Here is a 24,483-nt window from a genome sequence, read left to right as displayed (position 1 = left end):
CGGGGTGTTGCCCCTCATCAGTGTGGAGCAGGATTCTGGCTAGGTGGGAGCAATGCCTAGTAGAGCCATAAGAGAAACAGATTGCTGAACTCAGGGAGATCAGCCAAACGACAACACCGCCGGCTGCTAGTGAAAGCGCTCAATGCAGTGAAGTCCTAGGTGCATTGCCCCCTGGGAAACATGAATATGCAAAAGAGGAGTCCGTGGAGCCTCATTGATAAGGGGCAACCCCCCGAAACAGCTGAATGTGGATGGTTACCTGGCCTTGGTTTTTTTCTTTCTCATTACATTGACTTATAGGGCCACTTAATATGGTGGTTTTGGTGGTTTCCTTACAGGAGCCACCCCTTGGCTGGGTCCTTCCTGGAGGGATATCTGGCTGGTCCTGTGTTTTGAGACTCTTTGATGAGGCTCCACGGGTTCTTCTTTTGCATATTCATGTTTCCCAGGGGGCAATGCACCTAGGACTTCACTGCTTTCATTAGCAGCTGGCAGTGTTGTCATTTTTGGCTGGTCTCCCTGAGATCAGCTATCTGTTTCTCCTGCAGGACATGACAGTAAATTACAAAACTTACTGTCACCAGTTGATTTAATTTTTTTTTTTTTTTTTGCTGATTACCCCTTTAACATACCTACAGTCTGTGGGTAGAACTGCATTGTAATCAGCCACAGCACTTAGGGCCCTATTACACAGACAGATTTATCGGACAGATATCTGACAGATCATTGAAGCCAAAGCCAGGAACAGACCATAAACTGAGAACAGATCATAAAGCAAAGACTGAGATTTCTCCTCTCTTCAAATCTATTCCGGGCTTTGGTCTCAAAAATCTATTAGATAATCTGTGTGTGTGATAGGGCCTTTACACTCATGATAGATAGAATATATATAATAAATGATGTCACCTTTCCACAAATTACTGCTAAATTAAAAGTCTGTTGTACACAATGAAAAACCTAAAATCTTTTCTTTAAAAACTCATTTATTTACTAAAGTGAAATAAGGAAAACAGGTTGGACTTCTTGAAATGTACCTGCGCCACCTTTTAATACATGAAAAAGTGAAATCTTTTATTCCCCGCATTCTCTTGGGCTTATTCAGTAGAGCCTAACCTGTTTGTATGGACATCATGGTTACATATAATTATGGTGTTGTCTATTAGTTGCAGTGTGATGTGCATGCTATGAACATGGCCTCTAGCATATTCCTGATCTGGAGGCTACCCTGCAGGTCATGAGTCCAGTAATTGACAGCTTACTAGCTAAGCACAGTTATATGCAGAAAGTTATCAGGTGGACCTGCATTACATAAATACACTGGACTCTTCTCCATGGTACATAAGATACTTGTCTCATCATTAACATAGAGAACGTGTCCTTGAACTAGAGATTTAATTTTAATATATTATTTGTGGCATTATATAATTATGTGCATTGTCTCTGTCTTGTAATACAGACTCCCCTTCACCTTGGGGTTATCACCAGACAGTACCAGATAGTCAATGTTCTGCTAAAAGCCGGGGCAGACCCCACAGTCCTGGACCGCTATGGAAACTCCTTGCTTCACCTGGCAGTTCAGGCTGCAGATGTAAGAATGCTTCAGGTCCTTTTGGAAAATACAGTTTCTGCCTATAAAACCCTTCTCAACATGCCAGACTACAATGGTGAGTAGATCTGGGTTACCATAGACAATGTCTTTTTGTCTGTTCTGTACATTTTCCATCTTGAACATATATACATGGTAGCAGAATATGACTATTCAGATTAGTCTTCATCTCCTTTATAACCCATTTATAACATACTGGATAAGAATCATGTAGTGCTATTAGTGTAAATGTATAAGTAGTAAACCATGGCCATTTCCATTGCTTTTGCTGTAATGCCCCGGGAGTCTTATGGCTTATGCACATTGGAAGCTGGGTGCAAGTAACCTATACAGTGGCCTGTGGAGTCCTTATGGGTCCATATTACAGGTCTGTGTACATTACTTGTGACTCAATGCCCCTGCATGATTTGGATCATTTAACCTCTGTGTGGTTCCCTATAAAACAGACAGATTTATTTTTTAACATGGGCTTTGGATTCCCTGCTGATGAGCTATGGATGCTGTGGACTTCAAGACATTCTCAGCTATAGAGAAAATACACTATTACACTGTGTCCATTTAGATGAATAAGTGGTCCTGCCGAGGCCTCAGGAGCCATTGGTCCCATTTGCTCTCTTTTCTGGCCATTAGAGAGTAGCCCTGAGCTGCATATATACTGGGATTGTATAATTGCTATAAGCCCTTTAACCCTTTGAGGACCAAGCCCAAAATGACCCAGTGGACCGTGTCAAATTTCATTTTTGCACTTTCGTTTTTTTTTCTCCTCCCCTTCTATGAGCCCTAGCTCTAAGAAAAAAAGAATGCAATATTGTAACGTTTGGGGGTTCCTTTGTCTATGCAATGCACTATACGGTAAAAGCGACATGATACCATTATTCTATAGGTCAGTCCGCACACAACCATATGCAGGTTTACACAGATTTTCTGACATTTTTTTTATTTTTATTAAATCCTTTTGTTTTTTTGAAATTAATAAAACTGCCCTATTGTGACTCATATAACGGTTTTAGTTTTTCACCTATGGGGCTGTATGAGGTGTCATTTTTTGTTTACGCTGTTCACCGTATGGGATGGCGATTGTTATTTTGAAATAGATCAGACAATTACGCACGCTATGGTATATTATATGTTTATTTATTTAAATATCTTTATATGTTTTATTTATTTTTTATAGGAAAGGGGGGTGATTTTAACTTTTATTGGGGGCGGGGCTTTGGGGTATTGTAAAAAACATTTTACCTTCCGGTTAAGGGGCTTTTAAGGGGTTAATGTGCGATCGTTACAGCCTGCCATTAACGGTGAGGGCCCGACTACTGATTTCAGCCGACCCCCACCTGCTAAGGTACCTGTACGATCAGGGTCGTCTGGGGACAGGCTTCCAAGGTGTACAGGTATGTCCTTCCTCGTCTAGGGGTTAAGTGCAAGGGCAACCTTTTCTACTACTGAAGTAATATTGGTTTAAAGTATTTGTTCTCTGAATAAAGGTTTAAAGGACATCTAAAAATCATATGACTGGAGCCTCTGACATTTATAATACATTTTAAGTGAGTTCTAGATGGCAATTGTGCAGCTTTCTACTATCTGTACAGAACAGAAATATCTCTCTAGCTAGATATCCTAACTGGTGTTATTAAACACGTTGTGCTTGGCATTAACAACCTATTTGAATTAAGGTTTATACCCAGTTCACTGGGCTGTGAAAGTGAAAAGTGAGAAATGTCTGGAAATGCTGGTGAGAAGTGGAGCCGATGTTAACGCTGCCGAACGCAAGAGTGGAAGATCCCCCCTACACATTGCTGTGGAGATGGACAACTTCAATATGGCCATTTCTCTTGTCAAAGTAAGAATTTTTATTAAAGTGAGTTGGCAGTGAGCTCTCTGTACATTGCGGCCCCCGACTGCTATTAGCAGCCAAGGACAGTGGCTATTAGCCAACGCAGCCCGTTCTCCTTGCTGATCAATCAATGCCGCTATTAAAACTGACAGCTGCATTTAAATGCAGTTAAACCAGCATTTATTGGGGTATAGTGGCGGGATTGCATTGTGGGGGGCCATCCTTCCTACTGGCTGGATCTAGGCTCAGCACTGTAATCACGCTAATCCCAGCTCAGCATTTCTTTACTATGGGCTTTAGCAGACCTTAGTAATGGATTACTGATTGCAGTACATATGTACTGCATCGATCTCTACAAGCAATCAGTGCATTGTTCATAGAATAAAATGATGCCTCAAATAAGCCAATAGACCAAAAAATAAAGACATTATAAGGATCAAAATGGAGCAATTTTAAACCCCCTATCCCAAATGGAAAAAATAACTTTTTTTCAATTTCATCATGCAAATAATTTTATGGACAAATCGTGTCATTGCCAAGTACAATTGGTGTCACAAAAAATAAGGGCTCATGTGGGTCTGTAGGTGAAGAAATTCAAGCTCTAGGACCCCTTAAACACGAGGAGGACAAAACAAAAGGTGGTAATTAAGTATGTATTAAATATAAAATGAATGGTAAAGGTATTTGATGAATAAAAACAATCTTGCTTATACCAAGATGCTAATAAATCTGCAGTTGATACACACAGTATAAATATCTCTCCTGTGCTGATAGCCTTTGCTGCAATGTGTCTATGCAGGTAAATGTATCATCCGGGAGTTCGGTTGCTTAGTTCATAAGACTAGGTCTGTACATTTTATAGGTCTCTGGTTGGAAACAAGAATGTCTGTCTTGTCTGAATGGCTTCATTATATAGAGAACAAGAAAGTTTAATCTTCTCTATTACACAGTGAAGGACTTTGTTGTCTTAATTTAACAATGTGGTAATATTTTTGGGCGAATAGTAATCCTGCACACTATAAGTTGTGAAGTCATTGTAATTCTTCTTTTTCAGCATATTATTCTGTTTTTCATCTGCTTTTATTTTAATTTTTCTAGCTGGGGGCAGATGTCAATGCTCAGACATTTGGAGGAAATACCCCTTTACACCTGGCTGCCAGTCTTGGCTCTCCAGTCCTTACAAGGATGCTTATTGGTGCAGGTAATTGTAAAATGCAACTTGTAAAACAAGGTATAACATGCTGGGGGAAATCACTGTAACCCGAGCATGCGGCATTTAAATCCCTCTGCCTGGAGAAGTTGGATGCAGTCCTAAGGAGTCCTGGAAAACAGAGATACAGCCTTTGGGCCATGCCCGGCTGTATCCATGTTTACTAGGTAGTCCTCGGTCTGCATCCAACTTCTCCAGGCAGTGGGATTTTATTGCCATCAAAGGAGTCCTGAAAAACATATATACAGCCTATGGCTATGTCCATGTTTTCCAGGCAGCCTTAGGGCTGCATCCAACATTTTCAACCACCGGTAATCAAATGCTGCATCTCTATACCTTACCTAATTAACTAGAATTTGAATGCCTTTGAAGTGTTTTCAAGAGTAAACACTCATGTAAGATAACTTTACATTTCTGAACAGTACTGAAGGTTGCTTTTTTTACTGTACTAGTATTAGAAGTTTATTTTAGATCATGGCCATCTGGGATCTTGTTGTGTATAGTCATATTCTTTGTTTGTTAGGTGCAAATGCTCAGTTAGAAAACGACGAGCCTGTGCGACCATCAGCATCCAGCGACAGTGATGATACCGACAGTGATTCTGATGTGCAAATGGATACAGACTCTGACCAACAGGGGGACTCTGATTCAGGAGACGATGAGACCATTGACACAGATGAGGACAACAGAAGAATATACTGTAGTGTTAAAAGGCGTTATCCTGGGCACACTCCACTGGATTTAACCCGAAGTCAAAAGGTAAGGCTTCTATCAATGAAAAAAAATAAAATCAAATTATATATATCTATATCTGTATATAGATATGTAAATAAAATCTTCCTCAGGGGAGAAATAGGGATAAAGTTTCCACTGCGCTTACAACGCATATGTGGAAAAATAGCACTGAAAGGATTTGGATCTTTGACACTCAGGTGGCTGTCATTATTTTCGTATGGCAGCGCGTTCTCATTAATCCAGTGATTATAAGCTGCATCTGTTGTAGTCTGTCTGCCCTGTTTCACTGAAATGTTGCGACATTTGCACCTACCTCTGTAGTGTGTCAGTGTGCTGTCCTCCACATCTTCAGCCTTGAAGCTAATTGATGCATGTTGTGAAAGAGCTTGGCTTGTGTCCTCCCCAACCTGTCAGCTACGTGACGCAAGTCTGCTTTATACAATCTGTCCTTTGGATGAAACTCACAGCTCAGAAGGAAGGAGAGTGACCAGATAACATTAATATCACAGCAGATTTCACAGCTTCATGTTCTCACAGCTTCTGACAAATTGGACATCAGAAATGCCTGCACACAGGGTTCCTGTGTGATAAATGCTGAACATCAGAAAAACACACACCTTTACATATATTTATTTATTTAAGGATTAAAGGCATTGTGTCTTCTGTTATACTCTTGTACTCGGGCTACTTCCAAAAATGCCAGAGATGGTTTTCTTATCTGGAATACGAAGATTAGTTTTAGGACTAGGGGACAACCTTTACCAGCTGCCTCTTCATGGATTGTAGAGGGAGTAACTGACAGACAGTATTGCCATTAGGTCTTGTGCACACCACATTGTGCAAAGATTACTTTTTTCTTATTTCTTAAAGAGAACCTGTCCCTTTTACTGATAGGTCTGTTTTAGTACTTGAATTAGCAATAATATGCTCCAGCTTTTTTTTTCTATCAGCACTGATGGACAGTATGAGGTTGTTCAGGGACGCGACAGATTGACAAGAAGAATGGTAGCATCCAGTTTTTAGTTTATTTATACAATTCTAGGAGAAATAACTGAGGAACAGCAGATGTCTAAGACAATTTGCTGCAGAATTGTTGTTTTATGGGGAATTACTTAGTAAAACAGACAGCTCAGGAGAGCAGAAGTATCCTCTTTTAAACCAAAATATTGCATAGACTTTTGTCAAAATAATATTTTTTGTCTGGAGAAGTTGGATGCAGCCATAGGGCTACCAGGAAAACATGGATACCACATATTACTGTATCCATGTTTTTCCACAATTCCCTAGGGCTGCATCCAAAGTCTCCAGGTGGCAGGAGTCAAATGCCGACCATTCGGGTTCTCCCGAAACCAAACATTTGACATGTTCATTCAACACTAGTTTTACAGTGCAAAAACGTCTTTAGGAAGCAAACATTCTATAGTGAAAATGATTCACAGTATTAATGGTGGTTTGCCTGGATATTACTTTGTTTCTTAGGTGAGAGATATCTTGTCTAGACATTCAACTGGAAGAACAGCGAGAAATCCAGCAGAACAAGAGCCAGGTATTTTTCTTATTTGCTTGTTTACCTTGTTTTAATGTGCTGTCCATTACTAAAAGGGAACCAATCACTAAGAACCCCCCAGCAGCTATAAGTAAGTTCCTATATGGCCCCTAGTTGGTTTCCATCCATATACTGTAAGTAATCGTTATGAGTGTTACTCATATGGCCGAAAACGTGTTTTGTAAGTTTGACCTATCCAGACATGTGGGTGGTCCTCTCATGTTAAGTAGTCACCTATGACAGCAAAACTCTTCCTTAGTCACGCGTCCCTGGGAGCGTAGGCACACAGGGATGGCCCCATGTGACGTTGCAAGTTAAAATATGCCAATGATGCCAGGGAGACATGAATAACTATGAGTTTTCCCGCCAGTGGTTACCACGTAACAGTGGAAGCCTGCCGATATGCCCAGATGGGTAAGACTAAGTACGTTTTCAGGCCATATAAGTAACACTCATAGCAATTACTCATATGTCTGGGGACCATACTGGGCTATATAGTAAAGCCCCTATTACACGGGGCGATCAGCAGGAGCAAGGGAGCTCCCACCTGTCAGGTAAGCGCTCGCTTGCTCCTCGCTGGTGCCATTACACGTGCTGACAGTATTTCCATTATAAAGCATGAAAGTGCACATTATGCTGTAAGAACGCTTCTCTGCTGCTAGCTGTTGAAGGCTGGTTAAGGTAGAAAGTAAATAGGAGATCTAAAAAGGTACTGCCTTTCCATGCTTCCTGGCACTTGACTTCTGGGTCCTTGCTGATATGGCCTGATTGCTTCACCCTGGTATGAAGAGGGCGGGCCATGTCACTGTGGCATGTACTAGATTGTGACTGATGCAAAATATTAATGTTCTGAGTTGGCCAAGTCAAAGGCTAGACCACAATCCAATTGAACTGAGGTTCATTGTGGCTAGTGACACACGCAAAGTTAAAGTGAATCTGTACCGCTACACAGAACTCACTCCCCCCTCCTGCCCGTATTGTTTTCTAGACTTCATCACGGCATGTCTGGTCCTATAGTCTGCCTGTTTCCAAGGGTGGTATTCTGGCTAAAAACTACTTTTATTCCGGAGGGGTGTCAATGAGGCGGTGCCTACAGCATCTGTGCCCTAGGCCTGCAGCGCTTCTCTTCCCGCCTTTCTTCTTTTTTGGCATGCCTCTAAGCTGGATCTTCATCTACAGAGTTCTAAAGATTCAGCCCACATGCGTGCCAAAAAAGAAGAAAGGTGTGGAGGGAGGCGCTGCAGGCCTAGGGCACAGATGCTATAGGTCCCGCCTTATTGACACCCTGCTGCACAGTGTTGCCAGAATAAAAATTGTTTTACCCAGAATACTAGCCACAGGAGACAGTATCGGCAGTTTGTGGGGGTTGTCAGGCAGTACAGATTTGCTTTAAAAAGGTTTCTAATTTACACTGGCAGGGAGACCAGGAAATTCTTAGCATTAGAGCGGTGACTCATATTAAAGCGACTCCGTACCCACAATCTGACCCCCCAAACCACTTGTACCTTTGGATAGCAGCTTTTAATCCAAGATCTGTCCTGTGGTCCGTTCGGCAGGGGATGCAGTTATTGTCCTAAAAACAACTTTTAATCTGGCAGCGCTGTGTCTAACGGCCGGGGCTTACATTTGTATATGCATTAGGCTGGCACAACCTCTCCATCCTTCCTCCCCACCCTCCTCATCATTAGGAATACACCAGGCAGATTGCTTCCTATTCCCCACCTGTGGCAGCCCGGCACATGGGCTGGATCGTTAATACACCTGTGCAAAGCTCAAACAGCAGTAAATGTTCCTGGATCATTCCTAATAATGAGGAGGGTGGGGAGGAAGGACATAGAGGTGGTGCCAGCCTAATGCATATACAAATGTAAGCCCCGGCCGTTAGACACAGCGCTGCAGGATTAAAAGTTGTTTTTATGACCATAACTGCATTCTCTGCCGAATGGACCCCAGGACAGATCTTGGATTAAAAGCAGCTATCCGAAGGTGCAAGTAGTTTGGGGGGGACAGATTGTGGGTACAGAGTCGCTTTAAGCATTTTTTATCTTCTATATTTTAGTTAATGTACTGTCTCTGGAAACCAATACTGTACAGTGTCTCGGAAGACTGTTAAATGAGGGTCAGATTGGATCTGATTGGACTGAACTCGCCTCACGTCTGAGACTTCAAAGCTTAGTTGACACTTACAGAAACACTACTTCCCCAACAGAAAGTCTTCTGCGCAGTTATGAGGTAGGTTGGTGGGGAGCTTATATTATGCTGATCTCTGTGGGATATTCATGGCTTTCTATAAATGGTTATAATTTTATTTTATTAGCTTGCTGGTGGAAGTCTGAATGAACTGATAGAAACTCTAGAGTCCATGGGATTGAATGAGGGGGTAGAGCTGCTGCGGAAGTCTGAGGCGCACATCAAGAGTGACAATCAAGGTAGGCCTTTATGCCTTTCAGAGTTTATATTTTGCATTACACCCTCATGAGAGTATTAACTGTACGACAGCACTTCTCAAACTGTGAGGCCAATAAGGCGCATCTCACAGTCCGATGAGGTGTGGGATCACACTCCAAAGCAGACACTACGCTACACGTCAGCCCTGCATTATCAGTAAAGGCTCCATATTTACCACAGGTAAAGGACCTGTGATGATGGCATGGTCACATGACCATGATCTCCAAGGTCTTTTACCTATGGGGCAATACAACTGAATGAGGAGACCATAGGGGAGCCACTGAGAAAATTAAGAGATAATGAAAACTGACTTTCTCCCTCTTTCACTCCTCCAGCATCTCCAGGGTGAGGTGAGAGCTGCTGACCCTCCTCCTCAGCTTCCCCTGGGTTACCTTTGCATACTGCTCTATACAATAGATCTTGGAGCTGTGAACTGTGGGGGAAAGCGGTGTGTGTTGGAGGATGGGGGGGGGGGGAAATTGGGTAAGGATGGTAGCTGGTAGCTGCCATTGGAATTGAGGCTTTGGAGCTGCATTGGGGTATTATGTGCACTACATGGCAGTATTTGACACTGTGCCGTAGCAGGTGTTTGTTGGTGAGGCGCTAGTATCTACATGGATTGCTTGGTAGGGCACGGGTACAAAATAGTAAAAAGGTTTGAGAAGCCCTGCTGTACACAGTACAGTGAAAATGAAGTATAAAGCTCTTGTGTATGTTCAGAGTACAGTGGTACCTTGGTTTAAGAGTAACTTTAACTTTAAGAGCGTTTTGGTTTAAGAGCTCACAGTTTTTCAAAATTGTGACTTGGTTTAAAGTGACTGTACCACCAGGCGCAGGCTGAAGCACTGGAGGCGGGCCGACCCACCCTTAGTGGGAAGAAACTCCAGCCCCTCTATGACGTGACTCCATTAGAATCAATGGAACCCTATCATAGAGGGGCTACGGTTTCCTCCCACTAAGGGTGGGTCGGCCCGCCTCCAGTGCTTCAGCCGGGGCCTGGTGGTACAGTCACTTTAAGAGCATTGCTTTGGTTTAAGAGCTCCCTGTACTGGGTGGGAACGCGAGTGAGGGAGGGGCATGGTCTGCATAGCGGGGTCTACAGCTCTGTACTCTGACCCAGGAAGTGTCTCCCTCACCTTCCAAATCATAGCAGATCATCTTCAGGCTGGGGCTTGCATCAGGGGACAGGATAGTGGAGGTAATCTCTTCATAGCTGTAACCCCTCTCTCCCCGGACAGACAGTGCTGCTATACTGTGACCACATCTGTCCTGCTCATTCCTTCATGCTCCCTGCAGTCTCTGTCAGCCCTTGTGTTTCCTATCCTCCCCATTCCTGTACAGTAACTTATAATATCACATATTCTGCTGTTTCAGAATGTTTGTTTCATCTGTCTTACATGTTATTTAGAATAATAAATCATTATTTTTGGGGTGTGGAACCAATTGTCTGCATTTCTATGATTTCATGGGAAAATTTGCTTTGGTTTAAGAGCGGATTTGCATTACAAGCACAGTCCCGGAACAAATTATGCTTGTAATCCAAGGCACCACTGTATATGTAAAAGAAATGCATGTGTCTCCAAAATATTTTGTCAGCTTAATTATTGCCCAGAGACATGAAACATGGTTGTTTGCATGTTAGATATCAGAAGAAATTTCTTCTCTGAGGTATTGATCTGGTTCATTAAAGTATGTTGCTATTCCCCAATGGGTAGCTGCTTAGCTGTCTCCATGATAGCAGAACAGGCTGATACAAGATTTCTCCACCCTTTATGTACTCTACATAGTATGCATTTGAATTCCTTGGAATCAAAGATCTTAAGCGTGCCTTCACACATACTGGCTCACAGCAAAAAAACACGCTGCAAGTTTCTGAGGTCCTGGAAGGCCCCTATCACTACATACAAGCAGTGGTCTGAAAGACCGCTGCATGTACGTAATGCAGCCGCCCCCTTAACCCCTTCGGCTCCCGCACTGCTGTCTCCATACATTACCTGGCTCTGGCTGCACGGGGTCCCCCGGGTCCTGCTCTGCCGCCCAGCCAATCAGTGGCTGCGGCTGGGCAACACACTGATTGGCTGGGCGGCAGAGCAAGACGCCGGGGACCCCGTGCAGCTAGAGCCAGGTAATGTATGGAGACAGCGGTGTGGGAGCCGAAGGGGTTAAGGGGGAGGCTGCATTACATACACGCAGTGGTCTTTCAGACCACTGCTTGTATGTAGTGATAGGGGCCTTCCAGGACCTCGGCTCGTAGCAGAAACTTGCAGCGAGTTTTTTGCTGTCAGCCGGTATGTGTGAAGGCACCCTAAAGAAGCATTGCAGGATTTTTATTTTCTTATATACTGCAGAATAGGTTGTTATTAAATAAGAATGTGGAGTGTATACTTTTTAGTATGCATTGGTTGTGTGTCATCTTAATTCCTATTTTCTCACTAATATGGTTTCCCAGTGTTGCTGTATTTTCCATATCAGAATTCAGACAAATGTACTGTAGTGGCACGGTGGGCAGCAATTCAAGTGATAGCAACATTTGAGAGAGCAGTGGAGGGAAGGAACTAGTTTACAGACTAAGGCTATGTTCACACTACGTATGAGACCGGCCATTCCGTGACCCCGGCCGGGTCACAGAACGGCCGGTCTCTGTCCGGTTCATCTCGTCCGGTACTTAAGTATCGGCCGGATGATCCTTCTGGCCGCAGAGCTCAGTTGTTTGCGGCGGCGTATGGGATCTCGGCCGGAGCGCACACGATGTGTGTACGCTCCGGCGGGATCCCATAGAACAACAGGCATTGTTCCACCGCGGTAAAAGTACGGCCTTTGTTGCCATCAGCAACAACGACCGTACTTTTACGTAGAGTGAACATAGCCTTAGATGCAACCTTACTTGTTACTTTTCTTGAGCTTTTACCTTCATGAATACAATGGTATCTGTATTGGTTAGTGGAGCAATCTTACAGCTGTCACCTGTAGAACAGGGACACATATTTTGTGGTGACTGTCAATGTGTTTTATTTACAGAGGTAAAAAATGACAGTGCATATGGAAGCCAGTCTGTGGGCAGTGAACAGGCTACAGCTTGTGAACCTCAGAAACCTTCCTCTTCAGCATCCTCAAGGCTTTCTCCAACACAGGAATTAGCACCACGGACAGAACCAGCAAGTGGACAATAAAACTGCCATCTGACACAGATAAACTCTTTGCTACAGAGGAGACCTTTTAATAATAAACTTGGTGGCTAATGGGATAAACCATGAATTATTTTTTTCCTCCAGTAAATCAGTTGGTTATAATCTAGAAAACATCTTAAAATCACAATATGAAATTATTCTGATGGATCCTCTGCTGCCTTTGTTGAACTCTTCATGATGTTGCTGTGTGGTCACATTCAGAAGTGCAATGAATGATGAGGAAACTAAAAACAAACCAACATTTTGGAGACTGGAGTTTTGCACATAGACTGAAATCGTGGAATATATGTGAAGCTTTTCTATAAAACATTGATAAGTGAATCAAAGGCATGTAAATTGGAGAATCACAGGTGTTGTCCCATGAAGAATATTTAAATAATGCGACACGTTATAAACAAAATTTCTCAACAGACGTTAGAGTAAAGCGTTATGACATTTACTTACATAGTATGGTGACACCTTGTGTTCAAAGTGTACAGTATTGTGCATGTCCAGGTCAAAAGCTGAATGCTGGTGGACACACGCTCAGTCACTTACAGCTAGTTCTCTGCAAAGTGATCCAGCTGAAAATATAATCATTTCTTACTTTCTAATACAGCTTTCCAATCCTAACATACTAAGAAGAAGGAGACTTATACTGACCAGAGCCCACCTTAGGAGTACAGATTAACAGCAGCATCAAGCAGGATGCATTGAAGCAAAAGTTGATGAAAAGGATATTTTGTTATGCTAAAAACAGCAAATGACTGTAAAACATAGATCACCAAAATGTCAGGACTTCTGGTATAAAATGATTCATGGGATAACCTCTTTAAATACAAGCTATGCTACTTAATAGAGTAAAATCAACATTTCTGTAGACAACAGCCCACGTCCCTGTGCACTAGTTCACATTATCTTCTAAACCTATAGTCTCTAACCCATGGCTCCAGCAGTTGTGATACCATAATACCCAGCATGCCCTGATAAGACTAAATCAGGCACGCTGAGCATTGTAGTTTTACAACAGCTGTGGAGCCAAGGGAAGGAGGCAACTGTTCTAAACTCTACTTTGTTCACTCTTTTAAAGGTTATTTAAAGGTTTGTTTTTACTACAAATAAATATATTTTCTATGTGGAACATTCTATAGTATCATAGATATGTATGTCACTGGTGACTGTTTGCCATGATAATGAGACCATGTGCCGCTATAGGAGGGTTCTAAAAATAGACGTTAGCAATTTACAGTACTAATATGGCTAAAAAACTGCAGCATTTTAAAGGGGAAAAAAGTCTGTACAATTAAAGGGGTTATCCAGAATTACAAGAGGTGCTGTTTCTGGAAAAGAGCAGACATGTTTTTCCAAACCTGGATAACCCATTTGATTTTATGGTTGTATCACTTAAAGCTTCAAAATGGAGTTAAATGGAGTTAAATAAAATTCAATAAAGAGAAATAAACGTAGAAGAGGGTGGGGGAGTGAGAACATGACCTCACAGCGCATCTGTCACTTCCAAAGTCATTACTAAACCACTGGCATGGTTATACACACTGTACTGGAGCTGTCTAAGTGAAAGGGCGGGGAATAAGAGCATGGAGGCATTGTGGACATTGGGCAATCACAGTAAGAATATTTGTGTGTGTGAAATGTACACTTATGTACTTTCGATTTTTGGGGAAGAAAAAGCAAAATGTACAGTAACTGCAACAAAATGCAAACTATAGTCTGTAACATACTAAAACTGCATTTTATAATTTACTATTCAAGAGGGTCCAAGTGTAAATAACCACCACCACACATGACCTGCGAAGAATCATTTTAATGAATGTATGGAAAATAAAACTGAACACAGATCCTTTACGCAGAAAACAGTTTGGCATACCTCGGGTGCAACCAGAATTACAGAAGGGAAATAGAAAACATTAAAAGATTGTATGAAGCATGTTCAGAATTAATCAGAGATGCAGAAGATATGATCTTCAAGGAAAACATAAGCAGCCAATATCCTCTCTAGCTGTCGGACCGCAGGAGTAATGCTATGCTGCTGCCCACTTTCTCCAAATATGCAATGACTAGAAGACTGGAGGACATGGACACTACAATCCCATTTCGTGTTTTGGTGCTATAGGACAAATATAACATCCCAAAGCATAAGAAGAAATGGAAAAATCATGCTCACAAAAAGCTAAGCAATGAGCTTAAAGGTAAAAAATATATATATATAATATACAAAGCCCGAGTTGTGTTGAAAGATATTTGCGCAGACCCCCTTTCCTTTGGATGCCTTGTACCTACTTGTGATATATGCGCTTAGAAGTCTATAAAACCTATAATGGCTGCTTGTACCTGTAATGCATAAGATCAACTAAGATTATGATCAATGTTCAAGGCAAGAAAAGGAGGATCATCAGGAGAAGGTAAAGATAATACTTTTTTTTTTTTTAGAAATTTCTAATGCCACTTGGTCTATGGAGGATCCTGTGTAACTTTGTGTGAATGTTGGGAATCAAGTGTCAAATCATTTATACATGATGTAACATTATTAGCATCTTTAGGGTATGGAAATTATAAACTGTATAGTATATGGAAAGTATTCTCAACCACCGGAGAACGGTTATCAGTATACAGAGGGAGTGTGACGTTATACAGGTGACCAAGCAAGTGGGTTATGACGTTTCTTAGCCTAAAATGTATGTAGCCCTTTTTACTGTATCGCCGGGTTTCTCCACAGAAATGTCCCACGGTGGAGGATTTTGCAGGGGGAGATATAATACCTCTGGTAAATAATACCTCTGATAAATTATTACCAACTGGAAAAAATGACTGACCTATCTATTGTTCCTAGCAAAATAGTGCACTTACTTGAGCCTCTTTTACAAGGGCCGATTATCGCCAATAAGCATTGCTTGCACGAACGATAATCGGCCTGTGTATAAATGTCAGCAATCAGACGAAGAGTTGGAAAATACCCGCTCATCGGCTGATCACACTTTTTGTCCAGCAGCAACATCTATTGCTGTTGGCCGCACATCTCTTTGTGCAAATAGGGGATGTGCAGCAGATAGCAATACATTTAAATGGCCTCAGGAACAATGCAGTGATCATTCATGCATCCTGGCCGCACAATTATTCCTGCCTGTGGACTGCTAAAGAGCTGTCAGTATAAAAGGAAAAAAAACATGCCCCCCATTGTGCTGATGCAGCCCTCAATCACATGATATTGTGCTGAAATATCACCGCAGCGGCAGAAACTGCAGAACTGCGAGCTGTATCAGTGCAGTGGGACAGGTTTGATGATATATGTAAATTACTGCACTATTTTTATAATATTTTCCCTCTGAACCTTTAGGGTCCATTCACTCGTACAGGATATGCTGCAGATTTGATGCTGCGGCTATTAATGTAACTAAATGAATGCGTTCGACATCAATGTTTACAGAAAATGTGCAGTGTTTCTGCTCTGAATTAATAGATGCAATGAGTCCCAGATCTACAGATTCTGGAGTTTTCACAGTGGATTCTATGCTGCGTCCAATTAGGATTATGTGAATATTAAAGCTCGCTGAAATCTGCAGCCCATACGCTACGTGTACACATAGCAATAATATATGGCCTGGTAATATATATTAGTTTCCTACAGTACAGAACCCCCTGGTAAGATTATAGATACCATTTCTGCTTCTGTACACATTCTCATAGTTCCCATCTTGTATCCAGTGATAAATTATTATGAATGCATATTGCGGCCTCTGCTATTACAACCATTACTCTGCTTGTGAGAAGACATAATTGTCATAGAAACCTAATAAATGACTGAATCAGTGACCTGGAGAATTAATGGAACAATGACTCTCAGCATCTGCCTTCTCTTCCCTGCTGGAGTGCAGTACTCAGATGAGTGTTGTGCTGTTGCTTAGCAACCTGAGAGGTAATAGTGTCTCGGAGACAGACTGTACCACTGGTGGTCATGTGACCGTAGTACTGAGAAGGTTTTATATTGAGGTCTTCGGTAGTGTGGAACGCTTTATACATACTAAGGATACTGCCTCAATGAAATACCCTGTAAATATACATTTATATCTGATGGGTATATATGTTTAGTTAGTAATGGGGTATGTATAATTTCAATAATATAAGGGATACTATAGCATTATGCTATAAAATAAAAAGGATATAGCACAGGTGTATCCATGCAATTGTTTTTATATTGTAGCTTATATGCAAAATAACCATCTTCTTTCTATACATCTGGGCATCTCCCTACATGAATTCATATCACAATTTATTACCGATTGTCTGCCCAGTTACTTCACATCTAGCAGTACAGGCACAGCTCAAAAATCCTGGTCCCCATTGCAAATCTGTCACACGGCCCCTTTCTGCTTATTTACTTTACTGGTGTATTGGGTATAGGCACTCCCTCAGACACCAGAGACCTGTGCATCGGTCAGTGCAACAACCAGGTAAGTTATAATAAACCAGGTATAGAAAAAAGTGTCACTCACCCACTTACTTGTTTCAGTAAAATCCAATGTTATTTCCAACACCTACTGATACAGAAACGATAGAGCAACCTGAAGCACTCATCGGGTGAACTCACACTGCATAGTACCATTATCACGTTTGGTGTCGGTAATAAAGTGGGATTTTACAGCAACAAATAACCAGGTGAGTGCCACCTTTTTTTCTATACCTTCTTTATTAAAATGTATCAGGTTGTTCTCAGCAGTATACATCAATGCAAAGGTCCCTAGTTCCTGAGGGCCCCCCCAACCCATTAGAAGACATCAGAATAGCAAAAAATGTGATGAAATTCTATAAATAATGCCTATTATAGAGAGCATGAACTTAGTCCTGGCGCTAGAGAACTGCTCTGTCACCTTAAAGGAACATTGTGGTCACTAGTAGTTATCCTTTAATATAACGTTAAGACAATTGTACTGTTGAACGCTATTCAAATTCTTTATCATATATCACAGTAAGTGAAGATACTCCAGCCCTTAACTTCCTTATTATGTATCTTACTGTTACCGGGTGAGATGTGTTTTGTTTCTTTTTTTCTATTGTTACTTTGTAAAGATCAGGATTATTGATCACTTTTTCTTTCTGGATACACAGCAACACATACCCAATCATTAAGCTTTTTTATAGTAATCTATATGTCTTCCCTCCCTTAGCCACTAGACATTAAACTCTACATACTGTACATCTATCGCCATCTTTCATGTCACAATGGCCACATGTTAACATAATAAGCACGTTTTGCCTACATTGGATGATTTATTCCTACATACTACACATAATAAAACAGGATAGTGAAGAATTATTACATATTAAAACCATAAATATAAAAAAATATAATTTAAAGTACAACAGCCACAAAGAGATTGTGGGTGAAAGGCTTGGGATGGGTATACCCGCCATCTATACCACAGATCCTTATTATCTTACTGTCTTTATTATCTTTTAAGTATACAGATGGGCTCCACAGCCTTAGCGCCTATAGTGTTCTGTTGCATTTTATATGTTTGTTTGCTTTTGCTTTGTAGTCACAGCAGACGAGCACCTGTACATTTATTTCACTTAGATTCTGCTTTCGCATTGTATTATTGGGAAGGGGGTGTGGGGTGAGGGGACCAGCAGCCTCTATCTTGGCTGTATTTTGCTTCCCATCTTTTTGGCTATTTTAGATTTCAGCAGATTGGAGCCGGTTCCTGTCTACCCTGAGTTCATTTAGGAGGCCAAGGCCCAAGAAAGCAAAGTTTATTTTAAGTCGGGACCTGTCTGTCATCTTTTCATGGGGGATGGGCCACACAACTTGATAAAATTATGCACCAAGTGTAGTAGATCTAGCGGTATTGCAATTCAGAGTAATTCATATGTTCAGTGTATATACGTATATATATATATATATATATATATATATATATATATATATCCTCTATTTACTTTTCTGTTGCAGTCACGGCAGATGTGTATCTGCCCATTTATTTTAATTTGCTACAATGAGCTGAATGACTTTTTTTCTCAATGTTCTTTGAGCGCTGTCACCATGGTTCCTTATAAAAGTAGTCAGCTTCAGTACTTTATTTATGTGTTGAATTGGTACAGTAGAGGCAACCTCTCAAGATAAAAATGACATTAATTTAAATCACTGAGTCCAGGGATGTTGGTAGATACTTAGGGCACTAGCAGAAATGGCCAACACAATTGAACAAGAATATACTCCTCTGGTAGCAGGTGCCAGCAATGACACTAACTGAGGCCACAGGTCCGTGGTTCTATTCCTACAAATTTTCCACATACTACATAGATAACTAACCTTGTAATCATAGAGCTCAAAGGAAGCATACACGAGTGCTGAATTTTGTCCTCCTCTGTTATAATAGACCAGTTTCTTCTAAGTATTAGATGGTCAATAGGTGCAGGACAAGCAGTTTTGGCGCTCAAGGCAAAGGCTTCATAATCTGTTACTGCATCACAGGCACCACTCTACAACCAATGAGCACCTCTCTATACTGCAGGGAAAACCATTTTTTTTATTATTTTGTGCCTCCTTGTATTTGAAGTTGAATAGTGTCCAATGAAACTGCCTACTCCCTGTCCTGGCCATGCAGGAAGACTTCACAGTACAACATTGACCATACGCCTCTATACAATTTAATTGCATTCATCTATTTTGTTGTGGCCAAAAAAGAGGAACCATCTATTGGATGAAATTGGATGATCCTCTACTTTAGTCAATGCCATGCCCGATCATGGTGAACACTGCAAGGTAAACACCCTTAAATCTTTAGTTGCATTTGGTGTTAGGAATTATATCTGTGGTAATAGTTTTATGCCCTGGCTAGTTCTTGTTAGGTAGACAACAACTCTGGAGTTTAATGTACTCATCTTCATTACTTTTCTATTCATCTACTTTGTTTTTGTTTCTGAGTTTTTCTTCTGTGCCACTGACTGACACCAACAGAGACTAACAGACCCCACTGACTTTAATTATTTTTTTTGTCTGGTAATTTGGCCATGTCCAACCAAGAAAGCATCTGACACAGATGTGAACATAGCGGCCACATAGGTTAGCATCTACTATGTGGATGGAAGCAGCTGCAGAAAACCATCACCTTTCAAGAAATTGTCTGTGCTACATGTTATTTCCACCCTGACTCTTAAACCAAATAGGGATAATGAATACACAACAGTCAGTTGCAATATCTGGGATCTGTAGATATCTAGAATTATTGCTGCTACCTAACCACCTGACTACTTCCAACTCTACCATACAGATGAACACATTGTCTGGGCATTTTATCTACTTTGTCAGACAAGTTAACATATAAAACACTAAACTGCCTCCTTAAATACTGTAATGGTAATAGATGCACTTAAGATTGTACCAGTAATATATTTCCAATCTGCTGTTTCCTTTAAATACCTGCTTTAATATAACCATTTCAATGTAGCAGTGCTGAGTTCGCCATTTGGCACAATATGTTGCGATCTGCTTTGGTGGGAAAGTAGGGGAAAGAAAGTAAAGCCATAGAATGAGAGCCCTGTTTCAACTAAATAATGGATATTATTAAGTAAAATCTGGGAGTAATACAGACCTGGGACCCTTTTTAATACCCCCCGCTCCCTCACTAGGGTTGAAGGCTGCACCAATAATCTGGAAATCTCATGACCACCCCCACCCACCATTTAATCAATATTTCATCTAGTCTCTTCAGATATAATGGGACAGTTTATATACTGACTAAGGGCCCTATTCCACCGGACGATTATCGTTTGCATAATCGTTAACGATCTCAAACGACCGCTATTGCAAAAGACCTGAAAACGTTCACTCATTTCCATGGAACGATAATCGTTACTTATGATCGTAATTGCAATAATTTTTTCTTCGCTATTTATTCGCTATTGCGTTCGTATCTTTTGCGAACGACCGAACTATGTCTTATTCAATGCGAACGTTTTGCGAACGAGCAACTATAAAAATAGGTCCAGGTCTTATAAAGCGATCAACGATTTCTCGTTCGTTCATTCGTTAATCGTTAACTGCATTTCAACCGAACGATTATCGTTTAGATTTGAACGATTTAACGATAATCTGAACGATAATCGTCCGGTGGAATAGGGCCCTAAAGGACTAGATAGGGGATATTCACAGCACTTGCATGCATAAAACACATGATACCATATATAACAGAGCCTGGGCCAGTTACAGAATTGTAAACTTGCCTAAGAAAGTGGTCTCAATACCAGGAAACCTTGCGTCCTCATTGTATCATTCTCAGAATAAGGAAATATGTATTTCTTGCTGTGGAATATCACCTACAAGTATGCTGTATTCTTATGTTACCAGCTGTGAAATAGATTAAAATTAGTTTGCAAAAAAAAAAAAGTATTATGTTATATGTTACAATGTGTTCATAACCAGCTCTTGTCATTCCACAAAGATCACCAGAAAATAGTGTCTTCTGGAGCAATACTGGACCTTCTCCAAACACTAGGACAACAGCTAAACAACAGAAACAAAGCATTAGGCAGCAAAACACTATACAGATAGATGGAATGGAATCATTATCAACCAATATAGCCTCTATTGCTGGAGCCAAACATCAAACCGTAAGCAAGCTTAAAAGTAATAGTACATGTTATAAGTAACTGCAGCAAAACCTAATGAATGGCTCCTAGGTATTACAAGACACAAGTGATGGTAGCTTGCCCCCCAGTACTTGGATTTCAGTAAATTTTTACTGGTAATGAGCAGTCTGATGTTCACATGACTGAATTATTCCCTTTGATGTCTGGATAAGAAGAATTCACTCCAGATGAGAAAATGTTGTTCATTGCATGAACGAAAAATTATTCCTCGTAATTTTTTTTTTTTTCTTGAATAATGCCCTATGTAACAATAGTGCTAAATGGATCTAAAAATAAGGACATGAATGAAATCAGATCATTTTCTAAACTTGCTGTATGTGGTTCGAGTAAATGGATGAGGCATCAGTGTTCGTTTTTTTTTTTAAAAAACATTAGCAGCCAAGTCAACCGTGAAGCCCTGTCCAATGAGTTCCTGAATATACATTGCACAAGGGGTTGCCTTTCCTACCAGCATCTTCTATTCTCGCCATGTAGAAAAGCTACTAATATGCAATTTAGGATTGAGGTGGCACTCGATAAAATGTGTAAACTCACTAGCTAGACCCTGGAGCTACTCTACAACTGTATTATATGCAGCTGGGACAAATCACTGTAGAGGTGTTTGTGCTGTTTTTATGTGAGTTTTAACCATGTTTTCCCACACAAATATTGTAATCAGGTATAGAAATATTGGATATGAAACTTCAGATATAAGCAGGTCAATGTGCTGACAAAAAGAGACAAAGGTCACAGATAAAAAGTCAGAAATGTAGGTGAAAAGCAGTGTTACCAATAGAATGTGGTTGGCTGCAAAGTGGGCCAATCTGATCATGGCATCTGAGAACTCTAGAGCTGCCCTATCTGAACAGTCTAATACTGTTATGTTTTTAATTTACCAAGAACTGTGGGTAATATATTATGGCTTAAAAGTTTGGCATACAATTTCAATTGCAGTTTCTTCTACGATCCTAAATTGTCCCAAACTCCTACCCATACAACCACATTCCCTTGTGATATAGTCACTCAAAGGTAGACTGGAATTCTGCTGGTAATCTTCAGGTGCATCCAAGTCTGACTGTCCAAGTCCAATGCCTTATGGTAAGAAGTCAATAGCGTTTCTGACACATGCAGAAAACGTTGCGTCTTTGTTGCCTTTTTACATTAAGTGTAAACTTCCCTTTACAATATTATAAAGAAAATTGACATTCATTGTTTTTTTCTTTTAACATGAAACGAAACAATTCCCAAACCTCAAAAGGAGAATTAATACTACAAAATATCAGCATGACAATCAAATTCAGTAAAGTAGTAAAAGTGCAAAAATATGTCACAAAAAGGGAGGAGTCCAGTAAAGAATTGGCACCATCTTAAAATGAAGAAGCCATTTTGCCAAATACCTTATAGAATTCAAGTTCCACTTTAGGAGTCTTTTCCCTTTGCTTTACCTCCTCTCCTTAGCTTGAGTAGGTGAAACATATACAAAACGAATAGAAATTATGTACATTGCCCTTTGTGTGTTTAGAGCCGGAGGCTTTCATCTCTTTGTTGTCTCCATAAAAAAGATTTCAACAACTCAGTTTATGTGCTGTATGTACTTCCTTGGAGAAGTTCACTTAGATATGCAAGGAAACACTATCAGAATAATTTTTGCTTGCTTTTTGGTAGGTTCCCGCTATTAAAATTTAAAAATATGGTCCCGCTGGATCTGAATGGCTTAAATATAAAAAAAAGAGTATAACAGCTGGACATACAGAACTACACATTGAAAAGCCTCCATTCACATGCTGTTCTCTCCTCTAGCACAATACATGTAAGATCTTCTGGGCAGTGCTTGTAGTGATTGTGCAGTACGTCATCCATTCCAAGAATACCACTTCTGTTTCCTAAAGCCCTTCAAGGTCTGAACCCATCGTAGTACGTACCGGCAAAAAGTATTAAATCATGCAATACTTATTGGTACCAGCTTGGAATCCAACATACCATGTATAAAGAAAAGAGGGGCCTTAATTCTTTCTTTCATCAACCAAGACTTTACCTCGCAGACAGTTCAGGACTTTTGCCTATTGCTATTGTGGGTCGTTCTACAGCTGCCTCGTGAAGACCCGTGGCATTTTGCTTTGGTTGATGAAACAGGAGGGTCCAGATTTAGAGAAGGACTGGAACGTGACTTTTTAAGTCCATCCTCATCGTTTTCTGCAGAGTCAAATAAGCTGTTTTCAAAAGCTTCTAAATCTTCTGTGCCTGCTTTAAGCTTGGCTCTTAAGAGCATGGCGTAAGTGCCGTAACGGGATTTCTGTCAAAATAAACAGGGAATGAATGAATATATAGTTAGAGTTTTATATCAACTCTATCAACATATTTATATCAACTCTACAATGATATTATTACCTTGGACACAAGGTATAATAGTGTTTGCCCTCTGATAGTAGCAATTTTCATTACAGCAGCATTTTCTACACCGCTAAGGGGGTTGTTTCTTGCCTGGCCCCCCCTCCTTTTAATACACTTCATGTGATCTGCTACAATGCCAGTAATTCATTTACATATCTTGTGTTGATTTTGAATCATTCTAGTTTCTTTTTTTTTTTTCCTCAATGAAAAAGTTAAAAATAGGAATTAGGAAAGGGGTAAAAGGGTATTTTTAGGGTATGGCTGGGGAAGGGGTGGAAATAGAGGCCGCCGGTCACTTACCTCCCCGGTTCCAGCGCCGGGTCCCGGATTGCGCCGCCCCGTTCTCCCCTCCGGCTGCCACTTCCTGGTCTGAGCTGCGGCTTGAGACGTAACGTCTCAAGGCAGTTCAGCCATTCAGCGGTCGTAGTGGAGTTCTGCCTTGGCCGCTGAGTAGCTGAGCTGCCTTGAGACGTCACGTCTGAAGCCGCAGCTCAGACCAGGAAGCGGCCGCGGTACAGAAGAATGGGGTGGCACAATTTGGGACCCGGCGCTGGAACCGGGGAGGAAAGTGACCGGCGGCCTCTATTTCCACCCCTTCCCTGGCCATACCCTAAAAAAGCCCCCAAGCCCGGAGTACCTCTTTAATAACAATCTTCTCAACATTTTCCTTGTTCTCAGCAAATATTGAGACATAGGAGACTGGTTCAATATGTAATGGTCAACCATTTTTATTTGCTGATAAACGATGCAGCTTATTTAACAGTATTGATTAAAAAATGTTACACTATTTAGGGTCTACAGCTCACAGGAAAACCTGTGGCCTTTACGGCAACAGACAACCAACAAACCCTATGCAGTCTGAGGCTTCATTCCTCTAATTTTTCTATACATTCAGCAGTTTAG

General features: G+C 41.0%; 2 protein-coding genes across 6 annotated transcripts in view; one reads left to right on the top strand and one right to left on the bottom strand.

Moving 5' to 3' along the window:
• NFKB2 (nuclear factor kappa B subunit 2) overlaps positions 1 to 13,687 on the top strand; it is a 44,397-nt gene extending 30,710 nt beyond the window's left edge. The window contains exons 15-22 of the mRNA XM_069980581.1: positions 1,457 to 1,664; positions 3,280 to 3,446; positions 4,539 to 4,641; positions 5,174 to 5,409; positions 6,865 to 6,931; positions 8,991 to 9,163; positions 9,249 to 9,360; positions 12,398 to 13,687. Coding sequence (XP_069836682.1) covers positions 1,457 to 1,664; positions 3,280 to 3,446; positions 4,539 to 4,641; positions 5,174 to 5,409; positions 6,865 to 6,931; positions 8,991 to 9,163; positions 9,249 to 9,360; positions 12,398 to 12,549 — 1,218 coding nt within the window. The 3' untranslated portion in view covers positions 12,550 to 13,687. The remainder of the gene's footprint in view (positions 1 to 1,456; positions 1,665 to 3,279; positions 3,447 to 4,538; positions 4,642 to 5,173; positions 5,410 to 6,864; positions 6,932 to 8,990; positions 9,164 to 9,248; positions 9,361 to 12,397) is intronic.
• A 7,494-nt stretch (positions 13,688 to 21,181) lies between these two features.
• The window catches only part of PSD (pleckstrin and Sec7 domain containing), a 269,935-nt gene continuing 266,633 nt past the window's right edge, over positions 21,182 to 24,483 (bottom strand). For all 5 annotated transcript variants that reach the window (XM_069980570.1, XM_069980571.1, XM_069980577.1 and 2 more), the window contains one exon: positions 21,182 to 23,482. In XM_069980570.1, the coding sequence (XP_069836671.1) occupies positions 23,237 to 23,482 (246 nt within the window). In that variant the 3' untranslated portion in view covers positions 21,182 to 23,236. The remainder of the gene's footprint in view (positions 23,483 to 24,483) is intronic.

Source organism: Dendropsophus ebraccatus, chromosome 8, assembly GCF_027789765.1.
Source record: "Dendropsophus ebraccatus isolate aDenEbr1 chromosome 8, aDenEbr1.pat, whole genome shotgun sequence".
Classification (NCBI taxonomy): domain Eukaryota; kingdom Metazoa; phylum Chordata; class Amphibia; order Anura; family Hylidae; genus Dendropsophus; species Dendropsophus ebraccatus.
The sequence above is the reverse complement of the archived record's forward strand: the minus strand, read 5'-3'. Positions and strand labels throughout refer to the sequence as shown.